This window comes from Dama dama, chromosome 20 (genome assembly GCF_033118175.1).
Source record: "Dama dama isolate Ldn47 chromosome 20, ASM3311817v1, whole genome shotgun sequence".
In the NCBI taxonomy this organism is placed as follows: domain Eukaryota; kingdom Metazoa; phylum Chordata; class Mammalia; order Artiodactyla; family Cervidae; genus Dama; species Dama dama.
In genome coordinates, this window is record NC_083700.1 from 89,378,304 (window position 1) to 89,398,637 (window position 20,334).

Below are 20,334 nucleotides of genomic sequence, written 5' to 3' on the forward strand. Positions count from 1 at the left end.
TAAGGGCACTAATCCCATTCATGAAGACTCCACTCTCACGATCGAATCACCTCCCAAAGGCCTCACCTCCTGACACTATCACACTGGGCTGTAAGGTTCAGCATATGGATTCTGAGGGGACACAAACATTTAGACCACAGCAGCATTCCAAGGAAAGTTTGAACAATCAACACTGGACTTGGACTGGGTCTTGGTAAAGTTACTGAACTTCAAACAGGAAGAAAGAATCTTGACAAGTTTCCAGGTAGAATGAAGACAATTAATTAAGTGCCAGGGGAAATAAATTAGGCTGGTCTGAGACTTCTCCTTTCATGACTGCTCAATTCAGTCCAGTTCAGTCGCTCAGTCGTGTCCGACTCTTTGTGACCCCATGAATTGCAGCATGCCAGGCCGCACTGTCCATCCCCCAACTCCCGGAGTTTACTCAAACTCATGTCCTTTGAGGCGGTGATGCCATCCAGCCATCTCATCCTCTGTCGTCCCCTTCTCCTGCTGCCCCCAATCCCTCCCAGCATCAGGGTCTTTTCCAGTGAGTCAGCTCTTCGCATCAGGTGGCCAAAGTATTGAAGTTTCAGCTTCAATATCAGTCCTTCCAATGAACACCCAGGACTGATCTCCTTTAGGATGGACTGGTTGGATCTCCTTGCACTCCAAGGGACTCTCAAGAGTCTTCTCCAACACCACAGTTCAAAAGCATCAATTCTTCGGCCCTCAGCTTTCTTCACAGTCCAACTCTCACATCCATACATGACCACTGGAAAAACCATAGCCTTGACTAGACAGACCTTTGTTGGCAAAGTAGTGTCTCTGCTTCTTAATATGCTATCTAGGTTGGTCATAACTTTCCTTTCAAGGAGTAAGCGTCTTTTAATTTCATGGCTACAATCACCATCTGCAGTGATTTTGGAGCCCCCCAAATTAAGTCAGCCACTGTGTCCACTGTTTCCCCATCTATTTCCCATGAAGTGATGGGACCAGATGCCATGATCTTAGTTTTCTGAATGTAGAGCTTTAAGCCAACTTTTTCACTCTCCTCTTTCACTTTCATCAAGAGGCTTGCTAGACGACTGTAAAACAATGTCCACAAATTTCTGAGGTAAAAGAACTAAAACATAAGGTTCTGAAGCCCAGCCAGGTATCCTCCAGGTTTAAAGGACAGCCGTGGGTCATTAGAGGCATGTAGGACTTCAGGGAATACAGGATTCACATGCCTTTCTTCAGAAAACTGCATACTTGAGACTTTGAATGATGCAATCTATATGGCCAATTGGGTATCCTGGACTCCTTCCTCAAATGAACATGCTGGATAAAGTATTTCAATACACCTTTGGAAACTAATGGCTGAGTTTACCAGAAATAAAGTTTTCTGTGGCCAGGAGCAATTGAGAGCCTGACTCTGGGCAGGTGAATAAATATTAAAGTCACTGGGCCTCTCTGACAGCATCTGCCAATTTCTGAGACAGAGCCTGGATTTCCTGGGCCTCCTGCCAGGCCCATAAGGCCAGTCTTGCAGCAGCTAGAATGCAAGCTAGAATGTGCAGTAGGCTCAGAGTCCTACATAAAGCCAGGTACCACAGAAGGCATCACCCTTAGAGTAGGGGTCCCCAGCCTCTGGATTCTAATGTCTGAGGATCTGAGGTGAAGTTGATGTAATAATAATAATAGAAACAAAGTGCACAATAAGTGTAATGTTCTTGAATCATCCTAAAACCATCCCCCCAAATCCCAGTCTGTGGAAAAATTGTCTTCCACGAAAATGGTCTCTAGTACCAAAGAGGCTGGGAACCGCTAGGGGGCTTAGAGAACAGGTGAACTACAGGTAAATCTTTCCCTTGAAAGCAGACAAATTGGTGGTTTTGAAAAATCTTCTTCAAATCAGTTGATATTCTGAATGCAACCTGTACTTGGAGTGAAACAAGACATATTAACAAGCTTCTTTTACTTCACTCGTATTTTCCAATGCTAGTCAAGCAGAGTCAGTTCATTCTTGGTATCCAGACCCAGAGAGGTCACCTTCTAAGAGAAAAGACCTTTCTTCATCATAAATTAAAATTGAGCTCAAACCTTTTGCAGCCTCCTGGGCAGGTTTTTTCCCCGCCTTTGCCCACATTGTTTTGTCCACTTTAATGCTATTCTCCCTTCTCATGTTCTTTGGGCTTGCAGCCCAGATTATAGACTTCCTGGGCATCTTTGAAGACCAAGCTCAAAGGTCACCACTTGCACAAAGCTTTCCTAGAGGCACCCAGCTCAGACAGACTGCTTTCTCCTCTGTTCTCTCTGAGCTTTAGCCTCCCCCTTCGCTCTAACCTGGGCTTTTCTGGTAGCTGGTAAAGAATCTGCCTGCAATGCAGGAGATCCTGGTCCAATTCCTGGATTGGGAAAATCTGCTAGAGAAGGGATAGGCAACCCACTCCGGTATTCTTGGGTTTCCCTGGCAGCTCAGATGGTAAAGAATCTGCCTGCAATTCGGGAGGCCTGGGTTTGATCCCTGGGTTGGGGAATCCCCTGGAGGAGAGCATAGCAACCCACTCCAGTATTCTTGCCTGGAGAATCCCCATGGACAGAGGAGCCTGGTGGGCTACAGTCCATGGGGTTGAAAGAGTCAGACAGGACTAAGCAACTAAGCACAACACACTACAACTCTAACCCTTCATATTTGACCTTGAATTGTGGTTATTGCAGTGTATGTCCACCCCTGTCCCCCCTGCCCTAGGAGGTTAAGCTTCTGGAGGACCAAAGTTGGACTTTGTCATCTTTGCATCATCTCTCAGCACCCAGAGAAGAAATCAGGGCTCAATTAATGTCTGAAGCATTACATCAAGGAAAATTTAATTGGATTGTTTGGAATCTCTTTAAGCTTTCTGAAAACTCCTCCATTCCAGCTACTATTATTTGTTTAAAACTGGGAGATTTCTAGGCATTTATAGGTGTGAGTTAAAGGACCACCTGAGAAGTGATTCAGAGGAGCACAGCTTTATACTCTGCCTCTTTTTGTGGAATTTAGTGCTTAGGAAGGGCTTCCCTGATGGTTTAGCGGTAACAAATCTGCCTGCAATGCAGGAGCCTTGGATTTGATCCCTGGATCAGGAAGATCCCCTGGAGGAGGAACGGCAACACAGTCCAATATTCTTGCCTGGAAAAAATCCCATGGACAGAGGAGGCTGGCGGGCTACAGCCCTTGGGGTCATACAGAATCAAATACCACTGAGAGACTGCTTACAAAGGACTGTGCTCAGCTGTGCTTTATACCCACTGTCTCACAGCTACTTGTCCTCGGTATCCTCCTACAAACTCACGACAGTATCGGTCAGTTGCTTTGGCAGGATGAAGAGTTTCATTCAGTGTCTACAATCCTGTATTTTTTTCCATCTCCCAGCACCTAGAAAGGGAGCCCAAGGAGGCAGCTGTAGAGCAGTAATGATGGTAACAATAGTAGCCAACATTTCGATGGCATTTTCTCCAAGCCAGGCACAGTTCTGAGTGCTTTACTCATGAGTCCTCTGTAGGGTAGTCACTGTTGATACCCTGTTTCGTAGTTCAAGATACCAAAGCAGCTTTAACCAAAATCACACAGCCAGCAGGGAGCAGAGCTGGGATTCTGGTTTGAAGTTAGAGATGCGGTTTGAATCTCAGCTTGTTGCTTACTGGGTCTGAGGCCTTCCATAAGTTACTTAATTCTGAGCCTTGGTTTCCTCATCTGTAAAATGGGTCTAATAATCTCCTCTTTGAGCTGTATAGAGATTAAATAAGACTGCATGTCTGAAAGTGCCTGTGCCTGATAAATGATTTATAACTATTTTTAAAAGTTCTTGGCAGGTAAGACAGAGACAACAAAACTGTGTTTTCATGTTAGAAAAATGCCTCCCAAGTCTTTTCTGTCATGTCATGTTGTGAAGGTAATTTAATATCAATGTGGACATTCTCTGGCAAGGAGTTTATGAGACAGAACCAGGTTAGACAGGTAACACAGACAGACTGAGTGTTCTTCCCACCAAAGGAGGGCCTATGGTATTTTTTGCTCATCAGATTACATTGGTCTATAATAAAAAACAGAACAAGCTGACATGCATTAGAAAAGACAATGTAAAGATCACACTGAAGCCATCCAGAATAGCCTGATAGTTTTTAATCATTCTATGTTAGTTTGCTGCATCTTAAAACATTTTCTTTCGAATCAAGTCACAGCCGTGTGTACTTTAGGCTGTGGCCGTCATGAACAAATATGAAAAGAGGCAGAGTTAAAACAGCTCAATACCAATGGTTATTCATTAGTCTGAGGTAATCTAATGCAAATGACCTTTTAGGAGACTTGTGAAGAAATCAGAGAAACGGGATTTCATATATGAGTTTCTGCACAACTGAATGACAGCTCTGTAGTATCTGTTGTCTAATTTGGTCAAGGTTATAGTGGTTTTAGGAAGCCAGTCCTCCTACCAAGTGACTTGTTATAATTGAAAATAAAAGAAGAGTCCCAGGTATGGAGAGCAAGATGCCTATGAAATATATTAAAAGATGGTAAAGTGAGCACCCTCTTCTACTATAGAACTGGAAATATACTATTGTGGAAACTCACCCATCACTGCCACCATCCTTTGTTTTAAATGTTTTGGCAAGAAAAGGATTACCATCTGTACTGTCTGCTCCCATTCTCTTTGAATTCCTTTGAAAACCTGGAGTTCTCCCCATGCTTAGTTCTAAAAGCCAATTTAGTGTCTTAAATTACCAATTCTTTAAATGGCAAATCTGGTACAATGAATTTACTTCATTTAAGGAATGGCATATTAGAGTGGCTGGATGCTCAGAAGGAAATGCAGAGTGTACCTGCTCTCATTCTTAGGATGCTGTGCAATGAACACGGTCTCCATGGTGGGAGCAGTATGGAATTATACCTTCTTTAATACTCAGCTTACTTGTGGCTTCATTTTCTCATTGCAACCATTGTTTGCTTGGATCAGAAAAATCCAGGCTAGTGATTCAACTGGGAACACAGGTCAAGAGGTAAATGTCAGCTGGGATGGGGGTCAAACCAAGCCTTAAGGGGCCCTCATGTTGGGCACCTAGAACTGGGCAGTCCGTCCATATTAACTGTGGAGCTTTTCCAGAACAGCACGAACTTCCTCTGGATTGTAGTTCCAAGGACCAGGTTTACCCTGCAAGAGAAATGAGTCAGTATTTCCAGATTTCCAACTTGCAGGAATATGTAGGTCTGGAGCTGAGCTGAGAGATTTGAACTGGTGACATCTGTGTGGAAGTCATCAGGATGGTGCAGTCAAGCGCAGATGACCATGAGATAGATGTGAGCACCCAGGGTAAGCGTGTGGAATGGCACCAACATGCAATGGGAAGACTGGACAAAGAAGCAAGAGGAAAACCAGAGCAGGTAGAGAATAGTTTCAAAAGGAGAAAGGGGTCTAGACAAATAAGCTTCTCTTTCACAACTGGGCCTTCAGACCAGCCACCTCTCACATCAAGTTCTGCTCACTCTGCATCAAACCACCTCTGCCTGTCTAATCCCACAGCCTCATTTCAGTCCTCTTCATCTCCTGTTTGGGCAACGACCACCCCAGCTCCTTCAGTCCATTCTTTTTTTTTTTTAATTGGAGTATATTTGCTTTACAGTGTTGTATTTGTTTCCTCCAGTCCATTCTTCACCTAGTAGTCCATGATCTTTCTAAAGTATAGATCTGATTCGTGCTTCTCCCTGGCTCACAGCTCTTCAGTGGCTCTTCGCTCTCAGATGTAGGCTGAACTCCTTGGTCCAGAATGAGCCTTTTATAATGGAAATAACCCAACCCTCCACACCCTGCCCTAACCTACCTCAGTGCTTCCGTCTCTCCTGCCTGTATTTGCAATGGTTTTTACTCACCATGTTCACGTGGCAGCCTCCTTATCCTTTATGGCCTAAGCAGGTGTCACAGCCTCTGAAAAGCCTGCCCTTCCTCAGGGTTCAGGAAATTTATCATGAGTGCCAAATCTATCCTGAGGTCTCACACCCTTTCCTTTACATATTGTCTATGCCGGTTTTGTGCTATAATAGCAAAACTGAAGCATTTCAGCGGGGATTATTTGGCCCACGGAGTCATGTTTCCTATCTGGCCCTTTGTGGAACAGCTTTGCTGATCCCTGCCCTGGAGCCTCACAGCACCCAGGCAGCTTCAGACCCTCCCACTCCCATCCCATCCCAGAGGATTTAGAATTGAAATAGGAGCCTAGTGCAACTTGGCCTTAGGCAAGTCCTTTCCTCCTCTGAGCACTGTTCACAAAATGGAAAGATTGTCTCTCAAAGCAAACCAGGGCTGGGCCAGTCTTCTGGATTCAGAAGGCACCCGGGAAGCTGCAACTCCAGTCCAAATGCTAGGGCCTTTCTTGTGCATTATTTCATCCCCTGTGAGGTGGGGGTCCGTGTCTCCGTTTTAGAGAAGAAGAAACTGAGAAACTGAAGCTCCAAGAGGGGAAAGGCCTTGCCTGTGGTCATGTGGCTGGTAAGTGACCAGGCGGTGATTTGACACACAGTCAAACGCCCTTACCCTGCCCTCCCTGGGTCCCCTGCTCAAGTCCCCACCTTGTACAGGATCCTGCCCTCCTGGAGCACGTAGAGCCGCTCTGGCAGAGCCGCGTAGCACGAGCTGCTCTGGTCCTTCATTGTGTCCACCACCACAGGGCACTGGGGGCTCCTGTCCAGCAGCAGGCGGGCTGCCTGCAGGCGGTCCTGGAGATTCCGGTGACTCTTGATGTCCACGTTGTTCTTAAAAGCCCAGCCATCTGTAACAGACAGACCTGCAGGTCAGATACCTCCCCCACTTTTAACTGACGGTCCCAGATAGCGGACTTCTCAACTTCGGCACTACTGACAATTGGGCTAGATAATTCTCTGCTGTTCTGTGTGTCGTAAGGTGTGAAGCAGCATCTTCGGCCCTACACACTAGATGTCAGTAGTGTCACCTTGCCTTCAGCTTGTGACAACTGAAAATGTCTCAGACATCGAAAATGCCCTCTGCGGGACAAAAATTACCCTTGGTTGAGAACCACTGTTGTCATACCATCTCCTCCAGGAAGCCTTCCTTGATACACTCAGCTGTGTGATATTGGGAGGCTCTTTAAATCTTTTTAAATTCTCAGTTTTCCTGTATGATAAATGGATTAATAGAACCCACATTTCAGTTGGCTGTAAGGCTTATTATCTGAGATAATTGTGTAGAATTCCCAGTATTCTACCTGGTTCATTGTAGCTGCTTAAAAACTATTGACTTACCTTGCCTGACTGCCCCAAAATAGCAGACAAGTAAAGAAGAGGCCAGTTTTCATTCTTTTTTTTTTTTTCCAGTTTTCATTCTCAACTACAGGTATTCTACTATTTTCCTCTGGAGATGCCCCACCCCTACCCCAGACCAAATCTATTTAAGATTGACTCACTTTAAATCAGCAGTTCCCAACATTTTTGGCATTAGGGACTGGTTTTTGGAAGACAGTTTTTCCATGGACTGGGTGGTGGCGGGGGGGGGGGATGATTTGGGGATGATTCAAGGGCATAACATTAATTGTGCACTTTATTTCTATTATTATTACATCAGCTACACCTCAGATCATCAGACATTAGATCCTATAGGTTGGGGACACTTGCTTTAAAGGGAAGTGGATTTTCAATTGGCTTCATTGGCCGAGATGCCCATCTGCCAACTTAAAGGAGTTGATACTCATTAGTGAATGGGCCCACAGGTTGAAAAAATATCCATAAACTGGTACTGGCCTTGCCCTTTTACCTTCCCCACATCTGGGGAGATTGGAACCCAGATAATGTGGTATGGGTTCTTTCAGAAGCCACGGGGCCTGCATTTATAATAGTTGCCTCCCAGGGTAATGTAAGTTGCTGAAGTCGACCAGCAGAACTGGCTCCTCCTTCTTGTGCTTCAAAGTCCTCTCAAAGTACACTTCCCCTAGGAAAACCCAGGATCAGAAGAAATTCACATCTAGTTACAACAGCTTGGACTCAGTTTAAAGTATTTATTAACTGCCCCAAGACAGCTAAATTTTGTTGATGACAGTAACACCGACTTAAACGTGTGTCATGTCTAGGCGGGCAGTCTTTTCCACCCATTAGCTCCCTGGAGCTTCACAGGATGTCCTTCTCATCCCTACTCTGCAGCTGGGAATGTGGAGGCCCAGAGAGCAGCAGTGACCAGCCTCCCCACCTTTAACTGTGAGTTCTTTAGAGACAGGCACTGCATGTACCTTTCATCTCTATGTATCCCTTGGCCCAGCACAGGGCTGGACACATAGTAGGTACTCAGTAAATTCTGTTAAGTGGGTTATTCTGGGAGACATGTGTGTGCGTGCTCAGTCATGTCTGACTCTTTGCGAACCTATGGACTGTAGGCTGCCAGGCTCCACTGTCCATGGGATTCTCCAGGGAAGAATACTGGAGTAGGTTGCCATGCCTTCCTCCAGGGGATCTTCCCAACCCAGGGACTGAACCCGTGTCTGTCTCCTGCATTGGCAGGCGGGTTCTTAACCACTAGTGCCACATGGGAAGACTTGTTCTGGGAGATAGGTGCTATTACTCTGTTTTAGTGGCACAGAAGTGGGCATGGAGGTAAGCTGTCCAGGACACATGGCCAGCACATGATTCAGCTAGGGCGATCTTTCTACTACACCTCATGCCTCCCTGTAATTGACCTGGACAGCCACATGGTATGTGGGGGAAAAGGAAGTCAATTGATTGGCTCATACCTCCTAGTATTGGTGGATACTGGCTCTGTGCATTTTAGTTCTGGGATTCAGGCCTTACCTACTTCTGACTGATGGAGTGAGCACCCTGGGGAAGGAGTTGGGGAGGAAGAAGAAATGCTTGAACTGGGAGTGGCACAGCACAGAGGGTACACAGCACAGAAACCAGTGTGGGTCAGGGCTGGAAGGCTTTCTCTCAGTGACTTGATATGGACAGCCCTGGGTCCAGGAAAGGGTTAAACCTGCTCAGTCGGATTCCAGGAGAAAGCAGGGGAGGAGACAGGTGTCAGGAAGTTTCTGTGATGATCCATCTGCTCTTGTTGCACTTTGCAACTTGTTCTTTTAGAGATTAAAGCTGGATTCTCTACAACCTTATTACTCCAAGCGTGGTCCCTGGACCAGCAGGCTCAACACTACCTGGGGGCATGATTTAAAGTGCCACTTCTCAGGCCGCCCCCCTCTGCTGCCCTGTGATCCAGAACCTGCACCTTAATAAGATCACCAGGTGGCTTGAGTGCCATGGAGACCACAGACACCTGTAGGTGCCTGAGTTCTCTTTTCTTTCATTGATGGCTGCTGCTCTCCCAAAGGGTATTTAACAAACACATTGTTCTTGACTTTGCTCTACTGTTGCCTATGCTGTTTGTTTTGAATTTCATTTTGGAAATGTTCAAATATACATAAAAGTAGAACAGTTTAATGAACCTCCATGTAACTGTTACCCTATGCTAATATTTTTAATTGCCCCAAAGTCTTCAATGAAGATAGAAGCTGCCAGTTAAATGAGCACAGTGATAGGCTGAAAGCAGTTCTCCAGCCTCTGGGTGTATATAAATTAAGATGCAATGGGCCTAGCGTGGGCCCTGGAATATGGTCCACATGGCTCAGACACGAGGGATCTAGGGACCACTCTGGGGAAAGGGCTGATGGAGCAGCTTTGCTGATAATTAATAACAATCTCTAAACACATGGATCAGCCAGCAAGGCTAATACTGGTCTAAACACTCACTTATTCATCCAACTTTCACTGAGCTTTGACTCTATAACATGGACTCTGCCAGGTGCTGAGTGACAGATGACTGAAACAGCCTCTTGTCTTGTGGGGTGATGGGGTGAGTAAATAATTTTCGTTTCACTCAGCCACATGAGCCTTCTTGCCTTCTCCAACCTCTGAGTTTGAGGCTTGGGCTAAACTCTTGGATTCAGTTCCCATAAAAGTCAGGAAGACAGGGATGTGTCTGATTGCCCTGTAAAGTTCAAGAGGCTTCGACCAAGCTGTAGAAGTTTCAGAGAGGAACATGTCTGCCCGTGGTAAGGCAGGACTTTCTCACAGAGTTGTTCAGCAAAGGAACAAGATTTCCCACTAAGTAATGAAGATGAGCCATCACCTATTAGGAGCTGAAACAAGGATTGCTGCTTCAGCTAAAAGCTGGCCCAGGGCAGGAGTTCTCAAAGTGTGGTCCCCCAATCCACAGCTTCGGCATCACTCAGAGATGGTTAGAAATGTAAATTATTAGGCCCCACCCCAGGTTTAACTCCAACTCTGGGGTGGGGTCCAGCAGTCTGCTTTCACAAGCCCTGGTGTTTCTGGTGCTCGCAATGCTTGGGAACCATGGATGGAGATGAACCACCAAGTCCCCTGGAGCTTGGAGAGTCTTAGGATGGATCTCACACGTTGCTAGAGAGCCGCCGTTTCACTCCTGACATTTCACAAGGTCTAAATTCCTTGTGATTGTGTTCAGATGCGCTTCTCCCCTTGATTCCCCTACTTACCCACTCAGAATGTTACAAGCACTCCAGTTTTCTGCTCTCTGTGACTAGCGGAGAGCACAGACTGTGGAGTTAGCGAGTAGGGGGTAGACCTAGCAGCGACTGAGTTAGGTCCTCAACAAATAGTGACTCCTTCTCTCTTCCTCTTCTTCCCACCCCCAACCATGAGCGAAGGGGAGAGAGAGGAACATCTTTTTTTACCTGATGCATGTGCTTCTTCGATGTAAATGATGAGAAAGTCTGCTATGGAACCAAAATCTTCAATAAGTCTCTTGAATTGGTCAAATTTGAAAATAAATGAAGGTCAGGTGCAGCTTCCAAAATTCAGCACCAACGGTCTGTTGCCTAAAACAAATGGAACCATCATCAACCAATAACTGACACATAGCATTTCTTTTGCAAGCACTGTCTTCACTCCTGCTTTCATTGTTACCTTTATTTCCTCTCTAAGATGGAGACAGGGCACAGTGCGGGGAAGGTGGGGGTGGTGGGGGGGAGGGGCAGAAGCTTAGAACACAGGCAATGGCACCCCACTCCAGTACTCTTGCCTGGAAAATCCCATAGACAGAGGAGCCTGGTAGGCTGCAGTCCATGGGGTCGCGAAGAGTCGGACATGACTGAGCGACTGAGCGACTTCACTTTTCACTTTCCTTCATTGGAGAAGGAAGTGGCAACCCACTCCAGTGTTCTTGCCTGGAGAATCCCAGGGACGGTGGAGCCTGACGGGCTGCCATCTATGGGGTCGCACAGAGTCGGACACGACTGAAGAGACTTAGCAGCAGCAGCAGAGCCAGTTGACTCCTCTCCAAAATGAAGGGATTCTATCAGGCAGTCTCGTGGATCACCTGCACTCACTGGGAAGTAAATAAAATAATGACAAGGAGAGTCCCTTTCATGCAGTGATAAGGCAGGCACCCATCTGTTCTCTCACTGATGTGATTAGTATACTGCAAGGTGGGTGATTTTTTACCCTCTGGCTTATAAGCTTACAGCAGGTCAATGGTGGCATTAAAACCAACATTCTGGTTCCTGGACTCTCAAGCTGGTGCTCTTCCCATTCAAAGCACCTCAGTTTCCTCACCCACAAATGGACATAATAACAATACTTACCTGATAGGATTGTTCTAAGGATTAGATAAGTTAAAGCAGATAAGGGCTTAGAATGGTGCCTACCCATAGTAGGTACCCAATAAGTGTAAGTGCTCATCTCCTCCCTGAGCTGTGAAATGGGAGCAGTGGAGAAGGCTCCAGAAAGAGGAGTGAAATGTGGGGATTGATCACATAATTGGCTGGGCCAGGGCAAAATGAAAATTCAAGGCCCTTTATTCAAAAAGTGGGGGAAAGTGCCAATAAATATATTAAAATATAGTTTTCTGATACAGTATCTCTCTTGCCCTGGCATGCTGCGTTTTAGTTGCTATCTAATATCAGGTTCCCCTGGGCACAGAGATATTCATAGGGTGAATGTAGACTCTCACAGTCACCCAGGAGCCCCAAAACTCTGCATATATGTAGAGTGGCTCCAGCCACCAGACTAATGTACCATGCCCTGGCCAGCAGCACAGAAACTGAGCCAGACATGTTGTCTTCCCACCTGCCATCTCCCAAACCCACAGGGTATTGCAACTTCCATGTAGGGACATGCTAGGTACCTCAAGGAAAGGAGTGGGGGCAAAAGCCTTCTCCCACTAAGTCACCCCAATCACTTGCCAAATGGATTCGTGGCACTGTCAGCCCAGGCTGGGGATGGCCACCTCCATGCCCTCCTGTGAGACACTGCAGGATGCCCACACCCGACCCTAACCTTTCCTATTCCTGGGTCCGGACCCTCTCTGGGCCTGAAGGTGGCAGCAGCCACTGGGAGGGAGCACGGAGGTTGGATAGGCTGGGGCCCTGGGAGTGGAGGAGTGGTCCTGGGAGGACTGTTAGGGGTGGGGGAGAGGGAGCAGGGAGGCTGTAGGAAACAGGAACCTGTGTGAGCCAAGGCTCCAAGTCCCTGAGGCATGTCCAATTGTCCAAAAAGTCTTCTCTTCCAAAATACAAATTAAAGGTAAAACTATTAAGAATTTCAAGACAGTTGTGGCAGAGCGTTCAGTTCAGTTGCTTAGTCGTGTCCAACTCTTTGTGACCCCATGAACCGCAGCACATGAGTCCTCCCTGTCCATCACCAACTCCCAGAGTCCACCCAAACCCATGTCCATTGAGTCAGTGATGCCATCCAACCACCTCATCCTCTGTCGTCTCCTTCTCCTCCTGCCCTCAATCTTTCCCAGCATCAGGGTCTTTTCAAATGAGTCAGCTCTTCGCATCAGGTGGCCAAGTATTGGAGTTTCAGCTTCAGCATCAGCCCTTCCAAAGAGTGCTCAGCCTCTTCTGAATAAGCACCCTTCGTGATTCACTGGTCCCATACCCAGGAAGACAGCCCTGGGTGAGAGCCTTCTGTAACTCCTGCAGCAGGTCCTGTACCGTGGCATGGCCAGTTTAAGTGTCTGCATCCCACAGGCTACTCACTGCCCCTGAGGGCAGGGCCCGTTCCTCATTCTTCCTCACATCCCCAACATTGAGTATATCCTCATCGCAATACAAGCATTCATTCAGTGCTAATGAGGTGCACAGTTCTCCGCCACACACTGGGGATTCAGCGCAGGGCAGAAGCAGCAGGTCTCTGCCTGTGTGCAATTAGAATATGAAAGCATTACTTGCTCAGAAGTGTCAGACTCTTTGCGACCCCATGGTCTGTAACCCACCAGGCTCCTCTGTCCATGGGATTCTCCAGGCAAGAATACTGGAGTGGGCTGCCATTTCCTTCTCCAGGGGATCTTCTTGACCCAGGGATCGAACCTGGGTCTCCCACATTACAGGTAGATTCTTTACCGTCTGGGCCACCAGGGAAGACCCTGTGGAACTGAAGATCTGTTTAATGGGGAGACAGGCAGGAAACAAGAAAATGCATAAAAGTTGTTTCAAGTCGTGATAAGTGTCAGAAAAGAGACTATAAAGGAGTGACTTGACATTGGTGGGTCAGGGGAGGCCTCTGAGGAGATGCCATTTACCCTGAGAAACAGGAAAGAGCCAGCCATGGGCAAAGGGAGAAGAGGGTCATTCCAGGCAAAGGGGCGCCACGTCCAAAGACCCAAGAGGGACAGAGCTTGGTGTATTGAAAGATCTGCAAGGCCACTGTGACTGGAACCGGGCAAAGGGTAATGAGAGGTGTGACTGGAGGGGTAGGTAGGGCCAAAGCAGGCAGGCTCTCCTATGCCATGGCATAGAATGTGGATTTTCTTCCAGGTCCAAGGAGACATCATGGAGATAAAGCAAGGATGGTGGACAGTTGTTGCAATTTTGGCTGCCCAGCCTGTAGCCCTCCTTCCTGCTTGGAATTCCCTATTTTTTGTATTACTGATAGGGGATTGTGCCCAGCCTTGCTCTATGGAAAAGAGACGGGCCAGGTCCATTCTCCCTCCCAGCAGCCAGGGCACAGGCTGGGCTGCTTGGACCCTCCCATGTGGTTCTTTGACTCTGGAGTGATTGAGATGGTAGAACTCATCCACGCCCCAGTGGTAGAGCCCCAAGGGGATGGTGAAGTCCCTACAGTGCAGAGGGATTTCCTGTGGCAACCACTATGTCAGCAGCTTCCAGGTCCAACTGCTGAAACTAAAAGATCGTTCAGGCCCAGTGCTCCTGCTGTGATTGATTCTGGGGAGCATGTAACATTTTTATGACACACTTGGCATTTATACATGTGGAAATGTGTATGACTAAGAAAACTTGAGTGAGTTTCTGTTGCTTACAAGCCAAAACTCTGATTGCTACTACAGGCTATGAGATGAAAAATGATCGGTTGACCCTTTAAAATGGGTCTGGCTTCTCAGTGGAGAAAGGATTGAGAGTGAGACAGAAGAGGGGCAGAAGCAGTTAGGGGTAGTTGGGGAAATCCACAAGGGAGTAAATGGGAGTCTAGGCTAGTGTGTGTGTGCAGGGGGAAGGGGAAAATGTAGAACTGATGGGGCTTATTGATGGATGGGGAGTGGAGGACATTTTAACTTGCTTGTGGTTTCTTTGGTTAGTTATTCCTTTAACTTGTTCCACAAAGGATTTAAAGCAGCTTACACATATAATAAAATATTATTAAATAAAAAATTTTGAAAGCCATGGCCCTCCAGGAGGCTCAGATCTCATGCTTTTATTGCGCTGCTGTTGCTGTGCTAAGTCGTGGCTGACTCTTTGCGACCCCATGGACTGTAGTCTGCCAGGCTCCTCTGTCCATGTGATTCCCCAGGCAAGAATACTGCAGTGGGTTGCCATTTCCTTCTCCAGGGAATCTTCCTGACCCAGGGATCAAACTAGAATCTCCTGCATTGGCAGATGAATTCTTTACCACTGAGCCACCTTGGAAGCCCATGCATTCATTGTAACTGAGCTAATATTTGACTCTGAGTTTCCAGAGTCATGTTTCCAGAAGGCCAAGGAAAAGGAGAAACATGATTGCTTATATATTCCTCATTTTTCAGTACTTGAGGAGAAAGCAGGCCTGTTCCACTGGAGATACATCATTCTTGTCATCCTTGCCTCACCGATGACCTCACAGGAGGCCCTAGGAGGCACTGGGAGGGCCTCAGCTGGTTGCCTCCTCACCCCATGTGACAAGTTTGCTCAGGTCACAGCAGGAGAGGCTCAGAGGCCAGTCAGAGCCAAGTGGCTAGCTACTGGCCTCCAATGACCCCAGGGAGTCACCATTCAGATTAGAATGAGGAGATTTAAGGTCAGGACCAGAGCCAAATATGAGCTGTCTGGAAATTTGTTTTTAATGGGATAAAAAATTTCAACATCCACTGATTAGGACATGAAGAAACACAGTCATTTGTTTAATTATTTATAGTGTGGCTGGGTGCAGTGATAAGTATTGAGGGCCAAGTTCAAACTTAGTTCCCTGCTTTTCTGGTAGCAGACAGAAAATGGATGGAGGCGAGGGGGTGGCCGTACTGGGGACTGGCACCCTGCCCATGTCCACAGGCCACAGTGCAGAGGACACCAGTTCTAGAACATCAGGCAAGGACTGACTGTCAAGTTCAGCTTGTTTGTATAAGTGGGGAAATAGCTCTGTGGTAGCACTAGACTCAAACCCATCATTGGTTAACTTACTGGTCAGCCCCCAAACCGGTAAATTAATCCCCACACCAGGCTCTCTCGGCAGAGAAAACCAGCCCGTTTATAGTTACTAGATGACCCCTTATAAGTATACTTGGAGAGATTTTAGAAGATTTTAAACAGGGGGTGAAATAAATCTAGTTTCAGATTAACGGCCAGGTTCCAAGAAAAGCGATCATCCACACTTGCCTTCTACCCCAACACGGCAGTTATCAGTGTTGTGTGGTGTGTGTGTGTCTTGTGTGTGCAGGTGCATGTACCTGCAGAGGATAAGAGGCAGCTGAGAGTTTCCCTGAGCTTCTGTTTTTTAATCCAACAATAGAAAACACACCAGCTGAGAGTCAGAAGTCTCAAATTCTTGTTCGGACTCTCCGAGAACTCTCTGTGTAACTCTGAGCAAGTCCTTTACCTCTCTGGGCCTTTGCATCTGAAAAAATGAAAGGGTTGCTTTAGATGATCTGTAAAGAGTCTTCCAGACCTTCCAGTCTGGGGCTCCAAAATGAGTTTGGATTTATACCTAAAGCATACAGCAGAGCTTTTTAGTGGACTGATGGGTTTCCAAAGCTCTTACAGAATGTTTTTCTTTCTAAAATTTTTATGTATTTTTTAATTGAAGGATAGTTGCTTTACAGAATTGTGTTGGTTTCCCCCAAACATCAACACAGAATGTCTTTCTAATAAGCAGAACTGATCATGTTAACTCTATTTGAAGATCCTTCTAAGAACTCACCAATACATTCAGAGTAAAGGCTACCCTCTTTGCAAAGACACAGAGGCCCCACAAGCTCTGATCCCTGATGACATCTCCAGCCTCCTTCTTCACTCCTTCATGCCTCTCACACCCCACTTCTACCAAAGTGACTGATGCCCCTCCGCGTATCAGACCCCTACTGCCCCTCCCCTCCACCCTGTTCTGTTCACCACCCTCCTCTTCCTCACCCATCTCGAGGCTTCAGTCCTTACACCATCAGCTCACCATTCTCTTCTCCAGGAAGCCCTCCCCTGACCATCTTCCCACCTGACCCTACTCCTTCCTGAACTCCTTGGTTTCCTCTCCGCCTCCATCATCTCCTTCCTTGAGTAATGAGATCTTCCAGTTGTGTTGATTTCTGTATCATCATACCTATTACTTCAGGGGACTCTGGACCAATGTCCTGAAATTCTATTTTATAAAAGTTTTTTTTCATTGCTCAGACACCTTTCCTCTCCATCATCAATTTCAGGTGCAGCAGCAGGGAGCAGAGACAAATAAAACAGTACTGAGAAAGTACACTAAGGATTTCCCTGGTGATTCAGTGGCTAAGACTGCACTCCCAACGCAGGGGACCTGGGTTCGGTCCCCAATCAGGAAACTAGATTGCACGTGCCTCAACTAAGCATTCACAGGCTGTAACAAGGACTGGTGCAGCCAAATAAATAAATATTTTTAAAAAATAAAATGTACACTGGCCCACTGGAAAATAAGCAGTTAAAATAAGCAAGTAAATGCTGTGAATTGGCAATGAGGCACGTTGGCTTTCATGGAGCTGATCACTAGACCATCAAAAGTCAGCAAATTGGAGTGGTTCTATCACAGGAGTTGGCACGAGGTAGACTCGTTCTATCATGGGAGTTGGCATGAGGTAGACTCACAGTAAACACAAGCTGATTCTCATTGCTCTTATCATCAGTGGTCACTTAGAGAATGCTGAATAAACCAAGGTCATTTCTGCACTGCAGTTTAAGATCATGAGCAAAAAAACTCTTACCCTTCCCTCTGATTGAAACACTCTTCCCTTTTCAAGCTACCAAAATCTTACTTATTCTCCAAGGCTTAACTCCAATGCCACCTCCTCCAGGAAACCTTCCAAGCCCTGCAGGTGAAGTTCATACCTTTATAGTCTCCCCTCAGCCTCATGGAACTGTATGGATTTGTTATTACTTCTGTCTGTACCATGAAACCATATATCCTCAATCAAAAGAGCAAGCTCTTACCTAGCTCTGAGCAGACCCTGGCATCTAACTGAGGATCTAGCTCAAGGGAGGTGCTCGTGAATGTCTATTGAGGTACACTGGAAAAACAGGATGAAGAAGCCCGGATCCTGGGTCTGACTTGGTCACTCACTGGCTCTGTCACCTTTGCTCTCAGTTTCCTCCATTTCCCTTTTAAAATGAGAGCACTGGATCAGGCCAACATCTCCCAGAGTGTGTTCTTTGGAACTAATATGACGATGATAGGATATCCCTCCGGTGGAGAGTGGAAAGTTGTATGTGTGTGTTAGGAAAATTAGTCAGTGCTGTGTTAAAGTTTTTCAAGTTTCTTTTTTTGTTTTTAAGCTTCAAGGCCTCTCAGAGACTCTTATGTTCATGCGCATGATGAATTTCCAGGAGGAGAGGATGTTCTGTGCTTAGTCGCTCAGTCGTGTCTGACTCTTTGCTACCACATGGACTGTAGCCTGCCAGGCTCCTCTGTCTATGGGGGTTCTTCAGGCAAGAATACTGGAGTGGGTTGCCATTTCCTTCTCCAGGGGATCTTCCCAACCCAGGGATCAAACCCAGGCCTCCCGTATTGCAGGCAGATTTGTTACCATCTGAGCCACCAGGGAAACCCAAGAATACTGGAGTGAGTAGCCTATCCCTTCTCCAGGGGATCTTCTGGACCCAGGAATCGAACTGGGATCTCCTGCATTGCAGGTGGATTCTTTACCAGCTGAGCTACCAGAGAAGCCCAGAGGGGAGTATAGTATGCAGGATTTCCCAGAATATTTTGACTAGGGAACACTATCTAGTAAAGCATGTCTATGGGATTTGGTTTCCAAAGAACATACTCTGAACAACGCTAGATTAGTCAATAACCTCAGGGACTCTCCTCTGTCTGCTGTGTTCATGCCCTGGGATTTCCACAGCCGTGTCCCAAGGTGCCCCCGCCTGGGAAGGAGGGTAACACTTGTGCTGGGGCAGCCAAGTGCTGGGTAGGAAGGATCAGTGCCCAGGAGAGGTACAGGCAGAGATCCAGGAGTTCAGAAGGGAGGGAGAGTGGGAGAGCTGTAGGGGTCTGAGCTGGTGTCACAGGGGAGGCCTGAGAGCGGGACCCTGCTGATGAGGAATGGTGGCGATGGAGGGGGAGGGCATCAGCAAAGACAGAGAAGGGAAAGCACAAGTGATGTGCCAGAGCCAGCAGCTCACCTGGAGGCAGTGTGCTGAGGGTAAGCCTGCAGGTGAAGTTGGGAAGAAAAACTGGAGTCAGTCCAGAGAGGACATGGAGAACAAGGCTGAGCCCAGGCTTCATCCCGGATGCAGATGGGGCTGCTGAAGGTTGGTGAGCTGGGGTACCAGTCAGCCAGGGATATGTTTGTGGAAGGGATAGGCATCTGGTGACCACCCTCAAGTTAGGTGGGAAGAGAGGGCAAGATGGGGAGGAGGAAGACCTGGCAGGAAGAGCAGGTGTGAGGACAAAAGATAAACCTGACCAGAGAGGCTTTTAAGAACCCAAATAGATAGAGCTGGATTGTCTGGGAGAGTGAGAGAGAGAGAGAGATCTTCAACAAATATTTACTGGGCAACTACCATGAGCCAGCAGCAGCCAGGGGGACCCAACAGTGGGTTAGAGCACAGATAGCCTCCACTTGCATAGAGCTTGCAGGTTAGTGAAGAGGACAGACAATAATCAAACACCCACACATATTAATAATTAGCAACTATGACAGGTGTGTAAAGAGAAATTTAGGATATGAAGCATAGAAGAGGGGGTGAGCTGAGATCAGGGGACCGGGTTCAGGGAGTGTCACTGAGCAAGAGTCTGAAAGATGAACCAGAGTGGACCAGATTGGGCGGGGGGGAGGTGGGGAGGGGATGGTGAAGACATCCCAGGCAGAGCAACTGTGCAGTAAGAGCAGTGCTCAAGGAGCTGATGGCCAGTGTGACTGGTTTGCCATCTGATTGCCTGGGAAGGTGGTGATGTCACTCAGAAGAACAGAACCCAGGAGAAGTCCTTGTTTTCAGGGAGTGGGAAGAGGACAAGAAGCCAGAAGATGAGCAGCTGGAGTAGTGGCATTCAGGCTTTCCATCCCACCTGCCCACCCCCTCAAACACCCCCATCCAAGCACCACTTAAGCTTGGACCAGCCGTCTGACCTTGCATGAAGTCCCAGATGCTGCACCTCTCTCCTGACAGGCGGACTACAGGGCAGTTTGGGGCCAGACCCCCTTGTTCAGTCATGTCCTCCAGTCGCTGCCAACGGACCTTCAGGATAAACCAGAAATACTGGGCACTGAAGAAGGTAGGGATCCAGTTTTCATGGGAGAAGCGTGGGTTCCTAGTCATGCCAGTCTTCTCGCCCATGGCCAGGATGTTCTGCTTGACCCTCCTGGGAAACAGCGTCAGGAGCACTTTGCCTATGGCCACATGCAGGGCCACCTGAAAGAGGACCCAGAGCCTCTTCAGCCATAGCCCTGGCGGGGGCAGCCCCATCATAACACAGCCAGAGCTGAATCTGAGGCCGGTGGACAGAGAGGAAACCTCCCGGCCATATAGGGCGGAGCTGGACAAAGGTGACGGATGGCGGCAGCCAACCCAGACAGGAAGAAGGTGCCAGGACAGAAGGGGGTTTGCCTTCCGGTCAATGGAATGGAAAATTTCAAGTCAAGGGCTAAAGGTCTGCTCTAATGACCATTTCAGACTTTTTGCCTTACTTAACCTTTGAGAGATACCTGG

At 47.4% G+C, this 20,334-nt stretch overlaps 1 protein-coding gene across 1 annotated transcript; it reads right to left on the reverse strand.

Annotated features, from left to right (window-relative positions):
• Positions 1-4,122: 4,122 nt before the first annotated feature.
• DIO1 (iodothyronine deiodinase 1) lies at positions 4,123-20,134 on the reverse strand. Its single transcript, XM_061121843.1, has 4 exons — positions 19,755-20,134; positions 10,696-10,839; positions 6,563-6,762; positions 4,123-5,150 (listed from the first exon to the last, which is right to left on the reverse strand). Exons 1-4 carry the CDS (start codon positions 20,092-20,094, stop codon positions 5,082-5,084), a joined length of 753 nt encoding a protein of 250 aa, XP_060977826.1. The 5' UTR covers positions 20,095-20,134; the 3' UTR covers positions 4,123-5,081.
• Positions 20,135-20,334: the final 200 nt, after the last annotated feature.